Consider the following 21315-nt stretch of genomic DNA (forward strand, 5'->3'; position numbering starts at 1 on the left):
TGACACCTCTTGCACTGAGATGCAGTGTCTTAGACCACTGCGCCAGTCAGGAGCCCTTAGTGGCTATTCACAACAAACTTCAAGGGAAGGATTGACTAACGTCAACTGGAATTTGATGAGTGACATAACCTATTACATGGAGGAAAAAAGTGTTTGGTTCACTTTGCCGGTAGTAATGAATGAGGGCTTTTGCTTTCTATCTACAGGAATGGGTAACTGTCTAACCACTTCACCCCCAAAAACCCCAACCCTCCCTCTAACCTTAAAAAACAAACTGTGTATTACACACCTTGATGCTTACCTTGGAGTACATGGCTCCATTGAGGACCTCTCCATTGCGGATCCAGATGATGGATGCGGCTGGCTTGGCGTTGTCAGCGTGGCAGGTCAGGTTTAGGGGATCTCCTGCTCTCAAGCTCACCACCGGACCACCACTGATCACTGGGTCTTCAGGAGGCACTGGAGAGAAAACAGAAAGGCATTGTGTTCTAGCTATGTTATAAACATGTAATGGCATATACTTGTATACAACAACAACTGTTGTTTTCAGGTCAGAGTGTCATATGTTCACTGATAAAGGTATTGGTCAAGCCTCAGACTAATCCATTGGATTGATAGAAGACATGTCTTGGACAGAAGAAGGTTCATATTAGGTGAGGTCTGCAGCTGTGTGACTATGTGTAAAACTGCCTGTTCGCTCTTTTTAAATAATACCTGTGCGAGGCAAGGACAGAGATATTTCTTCAAATACAATACAGCTTTGTGAGAGACAGGCGAGGTGAGTGGTTTCAGTTTTGTTTTCTTTTTCTCTCCTGCGAAATTGAAATATCTTGTGTCCATGTTCACTGATGCAGCGATGTCAGAGGAATATTGGGCAGATTTTGGTCACGTCATATGTGTCGCTTGTAAGCAACAATGGAATGAGAATAAGCTGCCTCAGAAATCCAAAGCACAGTTCAGCTTTGTGCTGTTACTGACAATGTGAATGGATGATACAGACACTGCTGCAATTTAATCATGACTTTCACATGTCCATACATGGAGGCAATTGGGGCAATCAAAACTTTGAATAGAATTGACAGTTTGGAAAAAAGACAGATAGAGGAAGATCGTGGTGGATGCAGAATGCAGGCCCCTGATTGGCACTGATTACATTCTGCTTTCTACACACATGCTGATCACCCACTTTTTATTCAACTCCAGTGAATTATTGATTGGCCTGCACACTCATTACAGTGCAGATCTGGGGCATGATGAAATCAAAGGCTACTAGCAGCTGGCATATTCGCCTGCAAGGGTGAGAGGGTCGGATTAGAGAGGGTGGCGGGGGTCTTCTGTCAAACAGCCAAGGGTTGGTATGAAAAAGGGGGAACTATGGATAGTGTGTTACACTGCTGAATGATTTTATGGATAATGGGGGTTCTACTAAGCTATATGGAACTTCTTCGGATCGATGTCCCTTCCACGGGACGGTTGAGCTAACGTAGGCTAATACAATTAGCATGAGGTTGTAAGTAACGAGAACATTTCCAAGGACATAGACATCTGATAATGTCAGAAATATTAAATTCTAACTGCACTGTCCAATTTACAGTAGCTATTACAGTAAAGGATTACTATGCTATTGTTTGAGGAGAGTGCACAATTTTGAACATGAAAAGTTATTAATAAAGAAATTAGGCACATTTGGGCAGTCTTGATTTAAAGAAAATTGAACTGAAATGCAATGGTTCATTGGATCAGTCTAAAACTTTAGACATACACTGATGCTATCTAGCGGCCAAAATGTAAATTGCACCTGGGCTGTAATAATACACTATGGCCTTTCTCTTGCATTTCAAAGATGATGGTACAAAGAAATACAAGAACGGTTGATTTTTTTCTTTGTATTATCTTTTACCAGATCTATTGTGTTATATTCTCCTACATAAACGTCAAATGTTTCCTTTCAAATGGTACCAATAATATGCATATCCTTGCTTCAGGGCCTGAGCTACAGGCAATTAGACTTGGGTATGTCATTTTTGGTGAAAATTGAAAAAAGGGGCTAATCCTTTCAAGAAGATCATACCAGTGATAATTTTGATATTTGATTTAGAATTTTAAGACCCCTTGAAGAATAAAAAAGCAAATATATAAAAAATGATTGATATTAGCCCATACAAAACACATTGCTCATCATTTTCACTACATTGAACAACAGATAGCAGACCCCCCAAAAAATCCAGAGGAAGTCGTTCTGAAGTGGCTATCCTATATGTGACCCATTTCAGGAAACTAGGCATATGTCTCAAGTCACGACTTCACAGAAGAGCCACTTTAACGTATATTATACATTTGTTTTATCAAAATGCATTTTTGGGCAGAAATGCCTTCTGAAACATGTGAACTTTCATGTGCCTTAATAACAAACTTGTATGCCATCTGTAATACAAATACAATTGTTAAATTACAAGCCTTGTTGGTTAAGCCACAGAAAAAGTCAGCAACCTTTCCACTAGCCATGATTGGCTGAGATAATGGGTGGGCTTGACATGCCGAGAGAGGAGTTCAGATTGGTCTGCCAAATAGAAGGATTCTGCCTATTTGAGCTGGTCAGTCTGTGTTGGTAATCCTGTCGAACGCGGCTTTAAAAATATATATATTGTGTAGTGGAGCTGCATAAGTGTTGCTCTCCACTTTCTGGAGGATCGAGTTTTGAAATCAGTGGAATTAGAGTTTGATAGCTAAAAAGATGGAGAAAACACCTGTCTCCGGATTACATCTTCAAACTAAGGGCAACCGTGGCATGGCATCTGTGGCATGGAGACTCGTCCATCATCCATGATGATGTATACGGGTAAGATAGTCTAGCGTAGCTAGGTACATTTTTAGATATTACACGTTTAAAGTTGACAGAAAGTTGTTTCATTTCAAGCTAAAATGTACTGTTAGCTAGCTAGCTAACGTTAGCTGGCTGGCTCCCAAGCTGGCTGGCTCCCTAGCTAACGTAAAGTGTATGACATTTTTATTCATATCCCAGAACCATTTGCTTGGCTAGTTAGAGCCTAATGTTAGCTAGCTAACATTGAACCTGGTTGGTTAGTTCCCAGCCGATTCATGCAGGATATTATCTGAGAGATATAAGAAGATCAGGATTTAATTTTTTTTATATATATGTATTCAAGCCTTGTTTTTGGCACTAAACAGTCTCCATATACTGTAGGTGGATGTGGTGGATTGAGACGCATCCAATGCAAAAAACCCCAGATATTTCTAGCTTAAACTGACAGATTTTTGTGAGGATTTGTCTATTATGCTAATTAGATTCCTGCTGGGGTGTGGACCTTAAGGGGTTACAGATGCAGCCCGGGATCTTAGGCTCAACAGATTTGTAACATACTGTACGAATTGTATTCGAAACATATCATACGAAATTGCTGAAAAAATACATTGTATTTTTTTTTAAATGTATGACGTAATATATCATACAGATTAGATGATGTAGTACACAATTGGATGACGTACTATAGTGTACAAAAAAACGGGGACCTGTTTTGCCTCGAGCACCAATTCCAAAACTACTGGCTGAAATTATGCTAAAGTTCCAGATATCACTTTAATGGTTAGTCTTCCATTCATGTTTGAGCTTTACAGTACTAAACAACCCACTTTCAGCAGGATCTACACTTTCAACAATTCCTCAGAAACATTGAGCACTGCCTAGTTCACATCCTATGGAAGTCATAGTAGACCTGTGGATGATCAACAAGGACTGTGTCACCATCAACACATCTACAACTTCTGATGTAAAATAGAGCTAACATCCAAACTCAGGAAGGAAGGTCATACATGTTATTTTTACTGCCTCTAGTTAATTTCATTTTTGGGGTTATGGGATGAAAAAAACTGCAGACTAAATCTAACTAATATAACTAAATATAACTGATGCAGGGCTGTATTGTCACACCCTGATCTGTTTCACCTGTCTTTGTGCTTGTCTCCACCCCACTCCAAGTGTCACCCATCTTCCCCATTATCTCCTGTGTATTTATACCTCTGTTCTGTATGTCTGTTGCCAGTTTGTTTTGTTCGTAAAACCTACCAGTGTTTGTTTCCTGTTTTCTAGTCCTTCCCGGTTTTGACGGTTCTGCCTGCCCTGAGCCTGCCTGCCGTTTTGTACCTTACCCCACCGGACTGAATTGTTGATCCCTGCCTGCCCTGACATGAGACTGCCTGCCGTTCTGGACCCTTTACACCCTCTCTGGATTAATGACCCCTGCCTGCCTTTGACCTGTCGTTTGCCAGCCCGTTTTTTAGAATTAAACTTTGTTTCTTCAACACTGTCTGCATCTGGGTCTTATCTAAAACGTGATATGTATATGATATGTATAGTACCGGTGACACCGGGACTATGCCACAACTCTATCCTTCTGATTCCTGCTTACAAGCAAAAATTTAAGGAGGAAGCACCAGTGGTCTATAAAAAAGTGGTCAGATGAAGCAGATGCTAAACTACAGGACTGTTTTGCTATCACGGACTGGAACATGTTCCAGGATTCTTCCGATGGCATTGAGGAGTACACCACATCAGTCACTGGCTTTATCAATAAGTGCATCGAGGACATCGTCCCCACAGTGACTGTATGTACATACCCCAACCAGAAGCCATGGATTACAGCAAACATTCGCAATGAGCTAAAGGGTAGAGCTGCCGCTTTCAGGGTGCAGGACTCTAACCCGGAAGCTTACAAGAAATCCTGCTATACCCTGCGACGAACCATCAAACAGGCAAAGTGTCAATACAGGGCTAAGATTGAATCATACTACACCGGCTCCAACGCTCATCTTATGTGGCAGGGCTTGCAAACTATTACAGAAAACAAAAGGAAGCACAGCCATGAACTGTCCAGTGACACGAGCCTACCAGATGAGCTAAATCACTTCTATGCTCTATTCGAGGCAAGCAGGTCAACATACACAAGGCTGCATTGCCAGACGGATTACCAGGACGTGTGCTCCGGCCATGTGCTGACCAACTGGCAGGTGTCTTCATTGACATTTTCAACAGGTCCCTGATTAAATCTGTAATATTAACATGTTTCAAGCAGACCACCATAGGCCCTGTGCCCAAGAACACAAAGGCAACCTGCCTAAATGACTACGGACCCGTAGCACTCACGTCTGTAGCCATGAAGTGCTTTGAAAGGTTGGTAATGGCTCACATCAACACCATTATCCAAGAAACCCTAGACCCACTCCAATTTGCATACCGCCCAAACAGATCCACAGATGATGCAATCTCTATTGCACTCCACACTCCCCTTTCACACCTGGATGTGAGAATGCTATTCATTGACTACAGCTCAGCATTCAACACCATAGTACCCTCAAAGCTCATCACTAAGCTAAGGATCCTGGTACTAAACACCTCCCTCGGCAACTGGATCCTGGACTTCCTGACTGGCCACCCCCAGGTGGTGAGTGTAGATAGCAACACATCTGCCACGCTGATCCTCAACTTTGGAGCTCCCCAGGGGTGCGTGCTCAGTCCCCTCCTGTACTTCTCTCCTGTACTGCATGGCCAGGCACAACTCCAACATCATCATTAAGTTTGCAGACAACACAACAGTAGGAGGCCTGAACCCCCGACAATGACGAGACAGCCTATAGGGAGGAAGTCAGAGACCTGGCAGGGTGGTGCCAGAAAAACAACCTATCCCTCAACGTAACCGAGACTAAGGAGATGATTGTGGACTACAGGAAAAGGAGGACTGAGCACGCCCCCATTCTCATTGACGGGGCTGTAGTGGAGCAGTTTGAGAGCTTCAAGTTCCTTGGTGTCCACATCAACAACAAACTCTAATGGTTCAAACACACCTAGACAGACGTGAAGAGGGCACGACAAAGCCTACTCCCCCCCAGGAAACTAAAAAGAGGTCCTGAGATCCTCAAAAGCTTCTACAGCTGCAACATCGAGAGCATCCTGACAGGTTGCATCACTGCCTGGTACGGCAACTGCTCGGCCCTCTACAGAGGGTAGTGCTTACGGCCCAGTACAACACTGGGGCTAAGCTGCCTGCCATCCAGGACCTCTACACCAGGCGGTATCAGAGGAAGGCCCTAAAACTTGTCAAAGACCCCAGCCACCCCAGTCATAGACTGTTCTCTCTACTACCGCATGGCAAGCGGTACAGGAGTGCCAAGTCTAGGACAAAAAGGTTTCTCAACAGTTTTTACCCCCAAGCCATAAGACTCCTGAACAGGTAATCAAATGGCTACCCAGACTATTTGCATTGTGTGCCCCCCCCCAACCAAACCCCTCTTTTTACACTGCTGCTACTCTCTGTTTGTCATATATGCATAGTCACTTTAACTATACATTCATTTACATCCTACCTCAATTGGGCCGACAAACCAGTGCTCCCGCACAGTGGCTAACCAGGCTATCTGCATTGTGTCCCACCCACCACCCGCCAACCCCTCTTTTACGCTACTGCTACTCTCTGTTCATCATATATGCATAGTCACTTTAACCATATCTACATGTACATACTACCTCAATCAGCCTGACTAACCGGTGTCTGTATGTAGCCTCGCTACTTTTATAGCCTCGCTACTGTATATAGCATGTCTTTTTACTGTTGTTTTATTTCTTTACCTACCTATTGTTCACCGAATACCTTTTTTGCACTATTTGGTAGAGCCTGTAAGTAAGCATTTCACTGTAAGGTCTACACCTGTTGTATTCAGCGGACGTGACAAATAAACTTTGATTTGATTTGACAAAGTGTGAGATTTTGCAACAGGGGAGCGCTGGGGAAATGTTTTTCTGCTTGGCCAGTGGAGTCCAGCTGGACCTTGTGACTCAACTCCCAGGAAATTCTCCAACCTGTTTCTAGACCAGAACTATTGACACATTCCTGCCTCTTCAAATGCATCTGGGAACAGTGATATAGAGTGCAATGTTTTATTTGTACAGAAAATATTGCAGTTATTTCATGACTTTTTGACCTGGTGTTCTTCATGATGTAAAGTTACACAAGTTTGTGGAAGATAGAAATGCTGGGTCTTATTTAGAAGACAAAGATATTTGCGTATCTGAACTAATGGACATACATTGTGGTATGGTAATATTGTGGTGTAAGATTGGAAACAAGCTTTTTCCTCATTTGTCACCAGAATGAGAGAAGCCCTATCTGATCAGCTTGCATACTGGCCAACCAACCATCTAATTTGTTTATGAAAATATGAATAATAGTGAGGAACAGAGATGGAGAGATGACTGTTGCTTCTAGAGATCCAGTGTTATTGGCTTGCTGTCAGTGCTCACTCAATGCTGCTGAAACATTAATTAACTGTCAAGCTGTTTGAGGTATGCAAGGCTCCCATCTTCTGAAGGGGCCAATTGAGAGGAAAAACTGCTCCATTTGGAGTTCTCTGAGAGCCTAACACTATGTGACTGACGACAGCGCAGACATGCATATTAAAGATGGAGTAAGTGGGTTGTGGATTCAGGCTGGTATTGACTGTCACCACTCCAGTCACAATACCAGGCCATCAAGGAAGAGCAATGGCTGTAAACTAATGTAAGTCAAATGTGTTGACGTTCTACCGTAGAACACGACAGCTCAAGGCTTCCAGAAATCACATACCCACTGGATGCACACTGGTTGAATCAACGTTGTTTCCACGTCATTTCAATGAAATTGCATTGGTCCAATGTAGAATAGACATTGAATTGATGTCTGTGCCCAGTAGGTACAGTACAGCCAGGAAGTGATGCGATGCCACAACAGAATGTGAAAGAGTGTAATAGTTTAAAGGCTATTTCCAACCCATCTCCTAGAGACATTATTGACCCATCTTGACCTGTAAAATTGATAATACTTTAGCCTTTAAACCATCCATAAGGTTTCCCTCAGAGAGGACCTAAGTGCCGCTGTAGTGAAGGTTAAGATTTAATGCATGGAAAACTCCATACGCAGAGGTCCATGGCAGCGCACACAGATTGTCGTTATGCTTTCAAGTCGTGTGCTCTGCTCTGGGAGACAGGCGGTGATGTGTCAAGGCTGGATGGAAAACAGACAAAGAGGAGAAAGACACGCTTGGCTGATTCTGACAGGGCTTTTTTCATTTCCACCATGTGTCTGATGTCTGTCACAAGGATGACACAGAGGATCTCTGAGTAGAATGAGAGCTAGTGTCATCTCTTTGCTAAGTGATTGGCACAGGTGGCATGCTCTCCATCTGCACACCTCAATCTTTCACTGTGGGTTCCCCATTTAGGGACACAGGGGCAATCCCCTCACAAAACAAAAGGCTCACTCAGACGTACTGTAAGTACTGCCTGACCAAACAATGGGTAGGTAGTTTACCTCAACCTATGTACATCACATGCCATTGATCTACGACTGTACATTCTACAGTGGACTTTCTACAGTGCACAATGAAGCAACATTAAAGAGTAGCCTATACTGAGTCACAGTGGAACTCCCAGGACAGTTATAAAAGTAGGTGTAATTCCAGTTCCCTCTCACTCTCACTCTCTCCATACAGGGCTTCTGTTAAGTCATCTCTCCACCACCACCGTCCCTCTTGCGGGCCGGTCTGACAACCGCACAAAGGCCTCGAACCCCGCCAGTCATCATCATTACAGGCCTGTTTGCAAACTCGGCAGCCCCTAATGGTTCCAAATTAGCCCTTTACTGTGGCCCCGCAAAGGATTTCTCACGAGCCGGTCAGCGGCTCGGATTGATCGCTCCTCTTTAATTACCAGCTGGCTCGTTGAAATCCTTTCTCTTTCCCCACTTTTCTCTGGGAGAGTATAATGCAATCTCACACCACACACTTCCACACACAGACAAACACACACACTGTTCATTAGTTTCTCAACTAGGTTAGAGAGCAAAAAACATCCTCTTGTTGTCTGAGATAGGGAATGGAAGAGATATTCTGTGAGTTTTCTTTAAAGGAGTAGATCAATCAAGAGAAGATTAGTTATGTAGTATGTGTTCTTGTCTTACTTGTCTCATACTGTTTCCCTGTTTTTCCTTCCTGCTCACGAGGAGGGATTTCAAGCATGTATTAACATTTTATCTCTAAATGTACTTTGCTTATAACTTTTTCTCACCTTTAACGATTATCTGGAGGGTTATTGTGTGCCTGTCTGTCACTTTTTCGTGGCCATCACAGGTGTACCAGTTAATTTCACATATTTATGCTCCAAGCAACATTTTTCAGGGAGTGAGAATATTAGGTGTGTTTTGAGGGGGCACACAGTCTTACATTAGCCCAGCCATCCGCCTCAGATTAGAGATTCCATTGAAGTTCATTAAAGGAGCACTGGAGTTTAATGGAATTTCATCGCCCCTTCCTGAGAGAGATAACAATAGGGGTTGTTTCATGTTTGAGCTCAGAGCCATGTTATACTGCAAAACTCAGAGCAGGCTGGGGAGAAGAAGAGCCATGTTATACTGCAAAACTCAGAGCAGGCTGGGGAGAAGAAGTCAGGTCCTATTGATTGTGTTTTAGTGAGATCATTTACTTTTAGTGTATAATCAAAAATATCTATAAATGAGACTGAGGCATACAGTATGGATTTGTAATTAAGCAAACAGTGTGGGCCAGTAAGCCTGTCATGGTCAGGGCTTGTCTGAATAAACCTTGAGTATAAACCTGCCCTGTGTCCTGGAAGACATTTCAATACCTCAGAACCTCTGGGATTAGCCTGGTCTGAGAAAACACCTTGATGGCGCCATGACTGGGGGAGAAGTAAAGCCAGTCTATTACCATTGGGGCTCTGCTGATGGCGGACAACCTGAGTTATAAAAAGCCAAACCCAGGCTGGGGAACATTCTCCATACAGCATGTAGTCCTATACACAGCCATCCAGGAGCAGGCGATTTGGTTGAAAAGGCAATTTGGAGGTGAGTGAATGAGAGGGGTAACCTCAGAAGAAACTCTGAGATGGGGGAATGGGAAAGGAAGGGGGGGACTGGAAATGCAGCGTGCACAGTGCTGTGCTTCTGCCGAGGTGTCTGGAACAAAAATGGGTTGGCTTGCCTGGTCGGTTTTGGCGGAATGCTCGCGCCAGCAGCCTGTCACCCCAATGCGACAGCGCCGTGGCAGCTTGCAGAGGTTGTGATCGACAGATCACAATAGAGAAGGGCAAAAATAACTATCCATCGTAGATGGAAGACAAGAGACATATGTGGCTCACTGGCCCAAAACACAGGCCTATTCAATTGATGTCACCATACACCTGTTTGTAGGCCACAAGATTCTGGCTCACACAGACTCTCTATCTCTCCCTCTCTGGTAATACCATCTGTGTTAGTTTTACTTTCTTTTTTTATTTTAAGATGTGTGCATGAATGATGCCAATCCAAAGTATCACAGTGGACCCTATCCTTATGAGACGACAGATGATCAGGGATTAATGTGAGTCAAGGTTTAACTGTGTGTGTGTGTGTGTTTGTGTGTGTGTGAGCGTGAGCGTGCGTGCGTGTGTGTGTGAGCATGCGTGCATGCGTGGGTGCTGACCCACACAGGGAGAATGAAGACAGGGATGGGGAGGTTTTCTGGAGACATGGGAGGAGTGGTGAGATGCCAGACTTGTCAGCAGCGTGCAGAGACGGCTCCGTCACAGAGCAGCGATGTGCAGCGCCAAAGCTGCTCTCCACAGATTGGGAGGGCACTAACGTGTTCGTGTGTTGGTGTGTGTGTGTTTATTATGTCGCTGTGATTTTGCATGAAATGTAAAAGCAGGGTCCAATTAAATGTAATGGAAATGCTTTGTTCCTTGCAGTGTGTCAATCAATCTCTCACCTCCTCCAGTTCTAGATTTGTTTCAGTCAATAATCATTTTTGTTATGATAAATTATTACTGAACATATATGGAATTTAAAATACTTCAAAAACACAGCTGTGTGTGTGTTTGGAAAAGTACCATTGCCTATTAAAACTCGCTCAAACCCAAAAACATACCCTACCTGCAATCATTTGGTATTAACATACAGCTGTTTAGAGTCACTGATATTATAGATGGTCTCACTTTGTCTTAGATCTCAGACAAGTCAGTAATGTACTTTAATGTAAATCAGGGTAGTGTGAGCAGAATAATGTAAATGGTAGAGCCATATTTCTAACAAAATGACTGCTGATCAGGGGTTCTTATCTGGCCCTACTTGAGCGGCGATGCTTGGCTAGAGCCAAATTGAGAGATAAATTAGTTACATACAGAACACTAGTACACTTAAACTGATAAATGAGGTGTTTCAGCATTTTCTTTCAAGACTTTGCAATTTTGTCATGCACAGTCATGTAGCATCATTCAGAGATATAGAGAAAGGGAGAAAGAGAGAGCTGGGAGTAAAACCAGTTTCATGAATTAGTTGGAGGGGTAAAAGTGGTGGCGATAGAAATACTGCTATTGTCGTGACTGCTACTGCTAATCATCTTGCATTCTCGCCCTTGTGCTTCTTCAGTAAGGCATTCACTTTGTGTCCCTTCTGTTTTCATACAGTGCATCTATTTTCAAATGCTTGATTCAGTAAAGCATAAGTGGGATTCAGTGGGTTGAACTACAGGAGACATAGGGACAAATACTGCTTCATGTTTGTGTCTGGTTATCAAAACACAATGCTCCTCATGAAGTTGCCCTTCGGTTCAGTGTCAAGATTTCAATACAGTTCCTTGAGTGAGACAAAACATTTGAAGGACACATTTTCATTAAATGTTGAACTTTTATTTCCTTTGTCTATCACTGTTTTAAAGTTATCCTTCATAAAATAGAAATTGCAATGTAATAGAATAAACATATGACTGAACCTTTTTAAAGTTGAAAATTGAGGCACTTCAGTAGAGAGACACATCACTAAGATGTCATGCTAAAAAGACCCTGTGGTGCAGAGCAGCATTGTTTGGTCCAACACTATTGGAGAAATCTAGTGAATGACCTACACTCCCCAAGGTGTGTTAAAGTCAAATAAGTCACCGGCTCCCTCCCCTGACTGGAGAAGTCAATTTTTCTGAGGACAAAGAAATGACAGGATGATGAGGTGGATTCTAAGGTAAAAATAACAAAGGGTCACGCTGAACAGACACTCAATCATTTCACCACAGGACAAAAAACTAGACATAAGAAAAGAGGTGAGCTCCAAGCAGTAACAGGAGGACACTGGGAAGCAAACTATCTGTGCACAGTTAGATATAACTTGATTTTCTCCTTCCAACGTCATGCTGTGAGGCACATCATGACCCCTGGCACTGTGCAAGGCTGGAATAGAAGGTAGAATAATAATCAACAAGCTTTCATGGAAAATGTAATTTTTGCCTCTGAAAAAAACATTTTCAAAGGCAAGTCAGAACTCAACATAGCTGATTGCCCTCCCTTGTCTTTGGCTGCTCCAAAGACAAATGTTTAGCAATTTGGAAGGAAGTGTTTTATCAGATCTCAAGTCTTGCTCTCTTGCAATTAAAAGTTAATAATCGGAGTGCCTCCGGACGCTCTCTAAAGTGACAAACAAGGGTAGAAGGCTGTCTGGGACATTACAGCTCTAAGACCTGCTATTTACCATTATTAATTCCATGCTAAGGAAACTTGATCTTCCCATAGCAGTGTGACTGTAATTAATAATTAGCTTGACAGCAAATGAAAACTGATGACAGATCTAGCTCTGGTATGTTCTTTGGAATTAATCTGCAGCAAAGTAAATATTTCCTAATGAGCAATATCAAAACATAACTTCCCAGAGAATACTTATGAATGTATTAGGGCCTTGTGGCATTACTTTGTATCACTTTTTAATCGTTTTTCATCTTGGACTGCAACACATGTAGTAATCAGAGAGGACTACGACCTTGCATTAACGAGCAAGACCAAACGAGGAACGGGAAGGAACAACAAAGGAAAACATAAGCGATTGATGAGGACTGAAGGTTCATTAGAAGACCTGTCGGTGGATGAATGTCAATGAGCTCTCTAAATGTCACAGTAGAGTCAACAGCAGACCTCAACACTCAATGTAGGCCTACTCTGAAAACAGCAGCAATAACGCTTTCTCCATCGCTAAATGGTAAATGTTGCACATTTCTCTGACAAAAAACTACCTGGCCTCACAGGTCTGTTTAAAGGTAGAGACCTTATTCCAGAGAGCCCAGGCCTCCCCCTTTGCTCCTACCCCAGACCAAGGTGAACACATTGATGCATAGGTTTGGCTGCCTGCTACCTTGCTGCAGAGGATATAATTAGACTGAGGACCAGGGGCGAAAATCTGATATCAACTTTGGAGGGGACAATTACATGACATTTTCTCAAGAGCAATTCCTGAGGGGGACACCAAAAGTAGTGCTGTAACACATAGCCTACATTGTAATATGGTAAATATATGTTGAGGAACCAAAGAAATAAGGTGTTTGCCGTACTCCTAACTACCGGTACCCAAAACTACACAACTAATCACAACAGCAATACCATTGCCTTTAACAAATCTTAGTTCAGTCACCAGTTTAAGTTGAGAGTGGGGGTATCCATGGCATTTTCCAATTATGTTCCTATTTTACAAGTCAAAAAAATTGAGAACCTTTCATAATGTTGCCAAAGACTCAACAAACTTACCTGAGACTCCCTGTCTCTGCCAGTCTGTCCCTGCATATCTGTCCCCAACTCTGCTGCCTGTGTGCCATCTGTTGCCTGCTCTGCCTAATGACATCATTGTGAAACATTTCCATTAGAATTTCATTTCTTTCTTATGAACATTTGATCAACTAGTCTTTGAGATATTAGGCTACTAGGGTTCTTACTTTGCGTTTTGGTGTACTGAAAAATACTCTGATGTCCGTCTTTTATTTTTCTGCCGTTTTTCTACCTGGTTGGCTGGCTACACACACAGTGTGTGTGTTATTTACAGTAGGAGATGGGCTTCTATCATCTTATCTTTTATCACTCTATTTGGGCTTCGATCTAAAAGGTAGCTAGCAAATGTGAAACGGATTAAAATGACAAGAGTTGACAGCTGTATGAGTTCACCATTTACACAACATATGCTGCAACCTTTTGTAATTTTAATAGTTTGTTTCATATTAAAAAAAATATATAAAAAAAAAAGTTCCCTTGAGACAATTTAGCTTTTGCAACGAGACCATTAAATATATTTAAGACAATGGTAGAAGAGAGTGTAATTCTGTTCAGTTTGGACTTCAGTTTATCGCTAACCTTATCACAGGGACTTTGAAGCACTAACTTACATCATCTGCATACTGATCTTGGAATAAATTGACGATAGCAAAGATTCCATCTTTGACGAGGCCACATAAATGGAATAATTACTAGCTAGCTTAATAGTTAATATTTGCCCGCTAGCTCTGAATATTCAGCTAGTGTGTGTGCGCGATTGACTGGATTAACCTCACGTCAGTTACGCTCATTGAGTGCCTTTCAGACAGTGGATATGACCCCTCTGTTACCTTGCCAACTAAGGAACTGGCAGTGGATCAAACCATTGTGAGGCAAAGGGTGGGGGGGTCGCAATCTTTTGAAACTTAAAAACGCGCTATTAAGTATCTATAATCAGCACAATTGCTTTCATTGCGTATTATTAATATTATTTAAATTACATAGTTATGTTTCAGTGATATATTGGGGGGGACAAATCATATTTTTCCCAGGATGGGGGATTTCCGCCCCTGCTGAGGACTAACCCCAGACCATAACCCCACATTCATGTCTAATTCACCAGACCTTAGCCCCCTTGACCTCCAGGGCTCTATGGCTGCATCCTGGATCCCATGGCTGCACTCAGATATGGGGTTCAAAGTTCAAGGATAATTTTTCCAAGGGGCCATATTTTCTTGAAACATTTCTGAGGAGGGAAGTAGATGCCTGTTTGCTTTATTGACGACCCTTTCATTCTTCTATGGTGTTTCCCCCATACCAAATGTATTTTATATGCTTACTTTTTGCTCCAAATGCTACTCACATAAGACACTCCAAACTCACCAACACATGTTTTTACTAATGTGGAAACAGGAGAAGGGTCAGGTTAGAGACTGTATATCCTTGGCTTAAATGCATAGCAAAATTGGATTTAACTTTTTTGCCCCATTGAGTCATGCTAGGTATTTCAACGATTTTGTGTTTGAACATAAATAAGGTGCAGGAGTTCACCAGTCCTGGAATTGCCTGTAAGACTAGAATTTGAAGGCTTTCTATAATAAATGAACATATTGACACAGTACCATTCTTATGGGAGAATATCGAGCGACAAAAAAACTCAAAATCTGTGTCTTTTATCTGTAAATATCAAAGTTATAAAGAAAACGGTTCCCTTTGATATAGAACACAGTAGGGCTGGGACAGATATATGGCTGATGAGAGAGAGAGAGGACGGGAAAGTTTTTAGATTTATTTGACAGTCAGGTAGGAGAGAAGGGAGACTGTTCCACTCTATGACGGACCGTCGGTGTCTTCCGAGTCGATAGACACACTCTGTCACCACTGGCGGGTAATTGACAGCTTAGAGTTTGCAGTGACATGGGGTTTGCATATATTTATTCCATTACCTTGCATGTGTGCCTGCCTGGGGGCCCTCCTTCGCAATGTATTCAGGAGTCAGCCAGCTAGGCAGGGGATTAAACAAACATCTTATGGCGGGGCTTATGAGAAAGGATGATACGTGTTTCACCCTCAAATAGCCAAAGAGGAATAGAGACAAATGGCTCCCCTCGTTGATTGATGATTAATCATTTTAATGGAGCTTGAACAGACAAGCCCTTTCCTCTAAGTAGCCAGCTTTACCTTGTTAGAGAATGTGACTACAGCTCAACAGGGCTGGGTTAGAAACATATCAACTGTTGCAGTAGTGTACTGAGCAGGAAAAGGATGCTTTAGTTCAACTCTAAATGTTTAGCAAGCCCCAAGCAACACTATCATCAAGAGTCAATTAATCAAATCCAACTGAGAGAAACCACAAATAAATGGAAGGTATGGCAATGCATCCTAAATTATTTGTGTCTCATACCCTTCTCCTCTCCTTGAGGCCTTGATCAAACGACTTAGCTGCTGTGAACGGCGGGGTTGGAGGGAGATAAACTTAACTTTGGGGGAAGGGGAGGAAGTGGAATCGGCGTATAGCTGCTTTGACTCTGCAAAGAACTCATAATTATTAATTAATATCCATTTGCAGGGGGCGCGGCAGAGTGAGAGACGTTGGTCCTCAATTTGTCTTCCCTCTCTCCTTTCTCTGGCTGCCTCCACCCCTACAGATCATTAGTTTCACTTTTCATTAGCGGAGATCAATAAAGCGAATCAGTCTCTCGTGGCGAGGACACTCAGCTTCACGGACCTCCCACTTTCCCTCCTCCTCTCCCCTCAGTTCTTCTCCCTTGTTCTCTGGCTCTATCATTGACTCCAGCTTCCCCTCATATTACCCATCATCCTCCACAGCAGAAGGGTATACAACATAGAGGGCAGAGAGAGTGGGAGAGAGCCTACAGGGCTATAGAAAAAAGTGAGCAGTGAGTTTACAAATGCTGCTCAATATGGCAGAACTGGCAACGCTGAATGATAACCCAATAAAGTTTAATTAAGAACCAGTAACCTCTCAGGCTTAATAATGAAGATGGCTGGGTTTGTAGAAGGAAATTAAAGTAAAAACATTAGGGACTGGCAATGTTAAGAGATGCTGTACTGTTTCCATTAGCTGCAGCATTATCTTGATAGTTCCTGTTATGCTGATAAAAAGCTGTGGCTTTTCTGGCATGATCATTGATTCAGTGCACAGATTTAGTGGATTTTGAAAGTGTTGAGGGAGGGGAGGAGCACTACAGGTATGACATTGTGGTTGGTTTGAGGTGGCTACTAAGTAACTGCCTGCATCCATTGCCATTGTATCTGTGCAAATTGTGTCTATGCATGTATGTGTGGTGTGCATTTGTGTGTAAAGGTAATCCTCACTTACCCAGCACAGTGAGTCGGGCAGGACGGGACCTCATGGCTGCCTGGATTGCCTGGCACTCAAAGACAGCATCATCCATCAGCTCCACACGTTGGATCCGAAGGTGGTGTTCCCCTGTACTGTGGTCCCCAATCACTGTGTAACGAGGGTAGCCTGGAACAACAACGCAACATATGCTCTGTCAGAACCTGGAGTCTGGTCTTTCAACCTACATCAGCACCATTCAATCCAACCTTTTTTAAAGATAGGAGATATCAAAGCGTGCTACAAACAATGCCAGAATGCAGGCAATCACAAATGAGTGAAGGATCAGTGGTGCAATACTGATTGTTGACTGCTGTGTTACTGTACATTTTTGATCATTTTAAATGGGCTTTTCTTTTTCCAATGAGATGAGACCTTAATTTAATATACCTGTCTCAGAATTATTAGTGGCACCGATGTGAAGCCAGATTTTCTTAAAAATTATACATGTTAAAGTAGACATTTTAGAACTGGATGAAAACATGAATTCCGTAGATGACAATGATGATAGGGGTTGAGGAGGTTTCTGTATTTGAGAGAGCGAGTATGTTTTATTGCCATGGTGAAGACGCACGGCTAGATATTGAGATGTGTTTCAGCAGGGCAGTGCTGTGAGATTCATAGTTTAATAATGCAGGAATAGGGATGTATGTCCAGGAGTCCTGACCATTTTACAGCGCAGAGTAAAGTTGGATAGTTCTAAAACACAAAAAAATAAGTGACAAAGGGATATGTTTGATTGTGAAGCTTTATGGAAAATTGCACAAGCTTTCAATATGAATAACTTGAACAGCTGTCTAAAGGCTGAGTTCTGTGTAATTATTGGAGAAATGTGAATTGAAACGAGAATCTTTGCTAGTGAAATTCTCCAAAATGTTCAGTATTTCTTGGCAGTGATTGCTTTCTCCTCCTAAGGTTCTTCTGTAATTCACTGATGACAGAACCCGATAGAGTGGAGAGTTTTAAAGCATAACCAGGCCAACAGTTAAACATTTTATCCAACGATGTGGTTTGTCAAACTGAACTTATACATCAGATGGTATTCAACTCTAACCCGCTACAATCTCTGCAAACCCCGCTGTTGAATCACTGCCATTAAATGTCTGGATGAAAAATGTATTCCGTTGCATCTATCAATGAGTCATGTTCTCTTCAAAGATTTTCTGGTGATTTAGTATAAAACACTGAGGATTTAAAGAGGTATGTTTTAGCACATGCCACCCAATATGAGTATAATAGACTAGGACTAATAGACTAGGAGATATAATGGCTTTTAAGTCCTTGAGTTCGGCTATGGAGACCACTGTGTTCCGAATGCCCAATTATCATCCATTGCTTTACTGGATCCCATTCAATTTCATAGATCATGAAGTGGCCCTAATTTTCTCATAGTGGGATGAGTTATAGCCGATTAAACCACTCTGCATTTCATCTTCCCACATAGCTTTGAAGCTTTAAGAGGGTGGGGGATGGAAGCAGGACGGATTTGTTCAGGCACTCACCTCCCCCGTTGACAAAACATATATTACTATGATAGTATATAGCATAAACATAGGAGCTACTTCCTGTGGCTATGATAGTATATAGCATAAACATAGAAGCTTCTTCCTGCGGCTATCAAAGTATATAGCATAAACAAAGGAGCTACTTCCTGCGGCAATGAGAGCATATAGCATAAACAAAGCAGCTAATTCCTGCAGCTATGAGAGTATATAGCATAAACATAGGAGCTACTTCCTTCGGCTATGAGAGTATATAGCATAAACAAAGGAGCTACTTCCTGCAGCTATGAGAGTATATAGCATAAACATAGGAGCGCTTCCTGCGGCTATGAGAGTATATAGCATAAACAAAGGAGCTACTTCCTGCGGCTATGAGAGTATATAGCATAAATATAGGAGCTACTTCCTTCGGCTATGAGAGTATATAGCATAAACAAAGGAGCTACTTCCTGCGGCTATGAGAGTATATAGCATAAACATAGAACGCAGGAGCAGTGTACAATGAGGTACCAAACAAAGAGATGGGGGGGTAGGCTATGTGAGCTCTGAGTGGTTCCTCTGTTTATAAGATCGGCAGATTCTCAGATAGAGAGTGCTCTCTCCTGCCCACATACCGCTTGCAGTTATGGGTCTTATTATTCACATTGATACATAAGCTTCCATACAGGGCCAGAAGAAGGTCAAAAAGGTTACACATCCCTCTAATATATTGTTGATAAAACTGAGCAGCATTCGCTTAATAACATTAATGACCATTGATCTTGAGTTCCATGCTGTTGTTGATTATGCAGCCAGTGAGTCAATGGCTTCGTTGAACTATTTATTAGAGATAAAGCACAGTTTGACTGATATCTTTCTCTAAAGTTGAATGAGACTCCATTCCTGAAATACATGCCTTGAATGAAGGTCATTCCTTCAAATACGAGAACCTGCATAAGCACAATGCACTGGGGTGACCCTGTGTAAGCTCAGGAGACATGAGAAATTATTTCTTCACAACAAGCAGGCCTTGTAAATGGTATGACCTTGAGGTGACCCCATCTGCCTTATATCCAGTGCAGGAGCTTATGGACTAAATATTTACTGTAGGCATATTGTGTTGTACAGTACAACATCATTCCACTGAGTTTCCTTGTTCATGTACATTAACAAATGACCCGGTCAATTCACTCCTCTTGCCCTCTAGCAGATTGAACATTAGATGTGCTTGTGTAATACAATAAAGCTTGCTAACTGAGAGTAAATGAAAAAAATACCTTAGTGTAAGCCTCGTTTAATGGCATTTAAATGCCTTTTAAATAGACATTGGTGGATTTTGTCCTGTGGCATAACTGGGTTACGTTTAGAGCATGCAAAAACATTGCTTTATTCTATGTGAGGAAATTTCAGGGACGTCACTGTTGTATAAATATAACTCACATTGATCTCAATGAATCTCAAAGACAAGGTATGTTAACTAAAGCAAACAATGTAAAATAGTCCCATTAAGTGTAATGAATCCATCAGGACAGAAATGGATTTGTCTTTATGGTGGATCAATGGCAGGGGAAGGGACGATGAATTGGCCGGGGGGGTAGTGATTTACACTGTTCAGGAAGAACACGTCTCACACTGACACCTCCAGGGATTGAAATAGGGTAGGTTGATGCTGAGAAATGGATGACCAATGTTTAATTTGCTGTCGGGGGACAAGCCAGAGGAGCACGTTTGTCAGGTAGCTTCCAATGACTCTACGCCTCTGTCTAGAATGTTAAGAACAATATCTGGAACATTCTAAGACTTCGGTTTTCAATCATTCCATTTTTGCCCTCCAGAAAAGTGCACACCAGTGGGCACTCTCTGTGGACTGCTTGGAGATATATTCATGCCATTCATGCATATTCATGCCATTCATTTGGTGCAGCTTTGGGCCGGTGCATCTCTCTCTTTAATTAGAATAGAAGACGCTACACAAAGAGAAGGAGCAGGAATTCAGGAAGCGATAGGAATCATCCTCTTTGTCCTCTGATTTATCAGACTCAATAGTGAAAGATTTCTCTCATTTTAATCACTGTTCCCCTGAATTGAAACGGGCCCAGACAGAGTGAGCTACTGCTAACGCAGCTCCTTCTATGAATAGCAGAGTGGTTGCTATATTGAAATGCTCTGCACAATATTAGACGCCTCACACTTTTATGTATACAGCTGCTTTCCTTGTGTATATAGCCGTGTATATGCCATCATTCTGTATGGCTGACTGTATTGCTTGTTGACGTAGGCAGAGACGATTAAAAGAGCAGCTGTGGTACACTTTATGACATTCATCTTAATACACTGCTCTAAGACCCTGTCTGTGCTTTTTAATAAAGATATCTTTCGTCCATGATAACCTTCTCCAACTCGATGTATCTCATCGACTCATGCTGTATGGAGAAGGGCATTCATATTCAGCCCAACTCTGAGCGTCCTGGCCCGGCCATTGATCCGCATACAGAGTGAAGTGTTGGTTCATAGGGGTAGAGACACGATGAGGTCAGTCCACAGCCTCCCTCCACAGCCTCTCGCCCATGACCGTTAAACTGCTGATGATGTGCCGTTAAGAGTCGCTCTCACCCTCTCTCTCTTCTCGTTAGCATAAGTCCTTCTCCCTATTCTCCCTATCTTCCCTCTCCTCTCGACTACTTCAAAACTGTTGGGCCATTGTTTACTGCCTTCCCCAGCCTCCTGGGGGTCTGATAAGGGCCACACTGAGGAATGGAACACATTTATTTGGACACCGTCGTCAACTGAGGTTTAATTAAAGAGTTCTATCGGTGACAAGGCAGGTACACTGGAGCAGTCACTGAAAGTCAGAGGTTAGGAGACCGCATATC

At 42.4% G+C, this 21315-nt stretch overlaps 1 protein-coding gene across 10 annotated transcripts in view; it reads right to left on the minus strand.

Moving 5' to 3' along the window:
• The window catches only part of LOC115206443 (kin of IRRE-like protein 3), a 210138-nt gene that overhangs the window by 46612 nt on the left and 142211 nt on the right, over nucleotides 1-21315 (minus strand). For 7 of the 10 annotated variants that reach the window (XR_003880797.1, XM_029773455.1, XM_029773458.1 and 4 more), the window contains exons 3-4: nucleotides 16941-17090; nucleotides 290-459 (exon numbers count right to left, since the gene is read on the minus strand). Coding sequence is in view for 9 of the 10 variants with exons in the window: in XM_029773455.1 (XP_029629315.1) it covers nucleotides 290-459; nucleotides 16941-17090 (320 nt within the window). In the remaining variant the exon portion in view is untranslated. The remainder of the gene's footprint in view (nucleotides 1-289; nucleotides 460-16940; nucleotides 17091-21315) is intronic. The other 3 variants (XM_029773460.1, XM_029773456.1, XM_029773454.1) reach the window with 1 other exon arrangement.

This window comes from Salmo trutta, chromosome 13 (genome assembly GCF_901001165.1).
Source record: "Salmo trutta chromosome 13, fSalTru1.1, whole genome shotgun sequence".
Lineage (NCBI taxonomy): Eukaryota > Metazoa > Chordata > Actinopteri > Salmoniformes > Salmonidae > Salmo > Salmo trutta.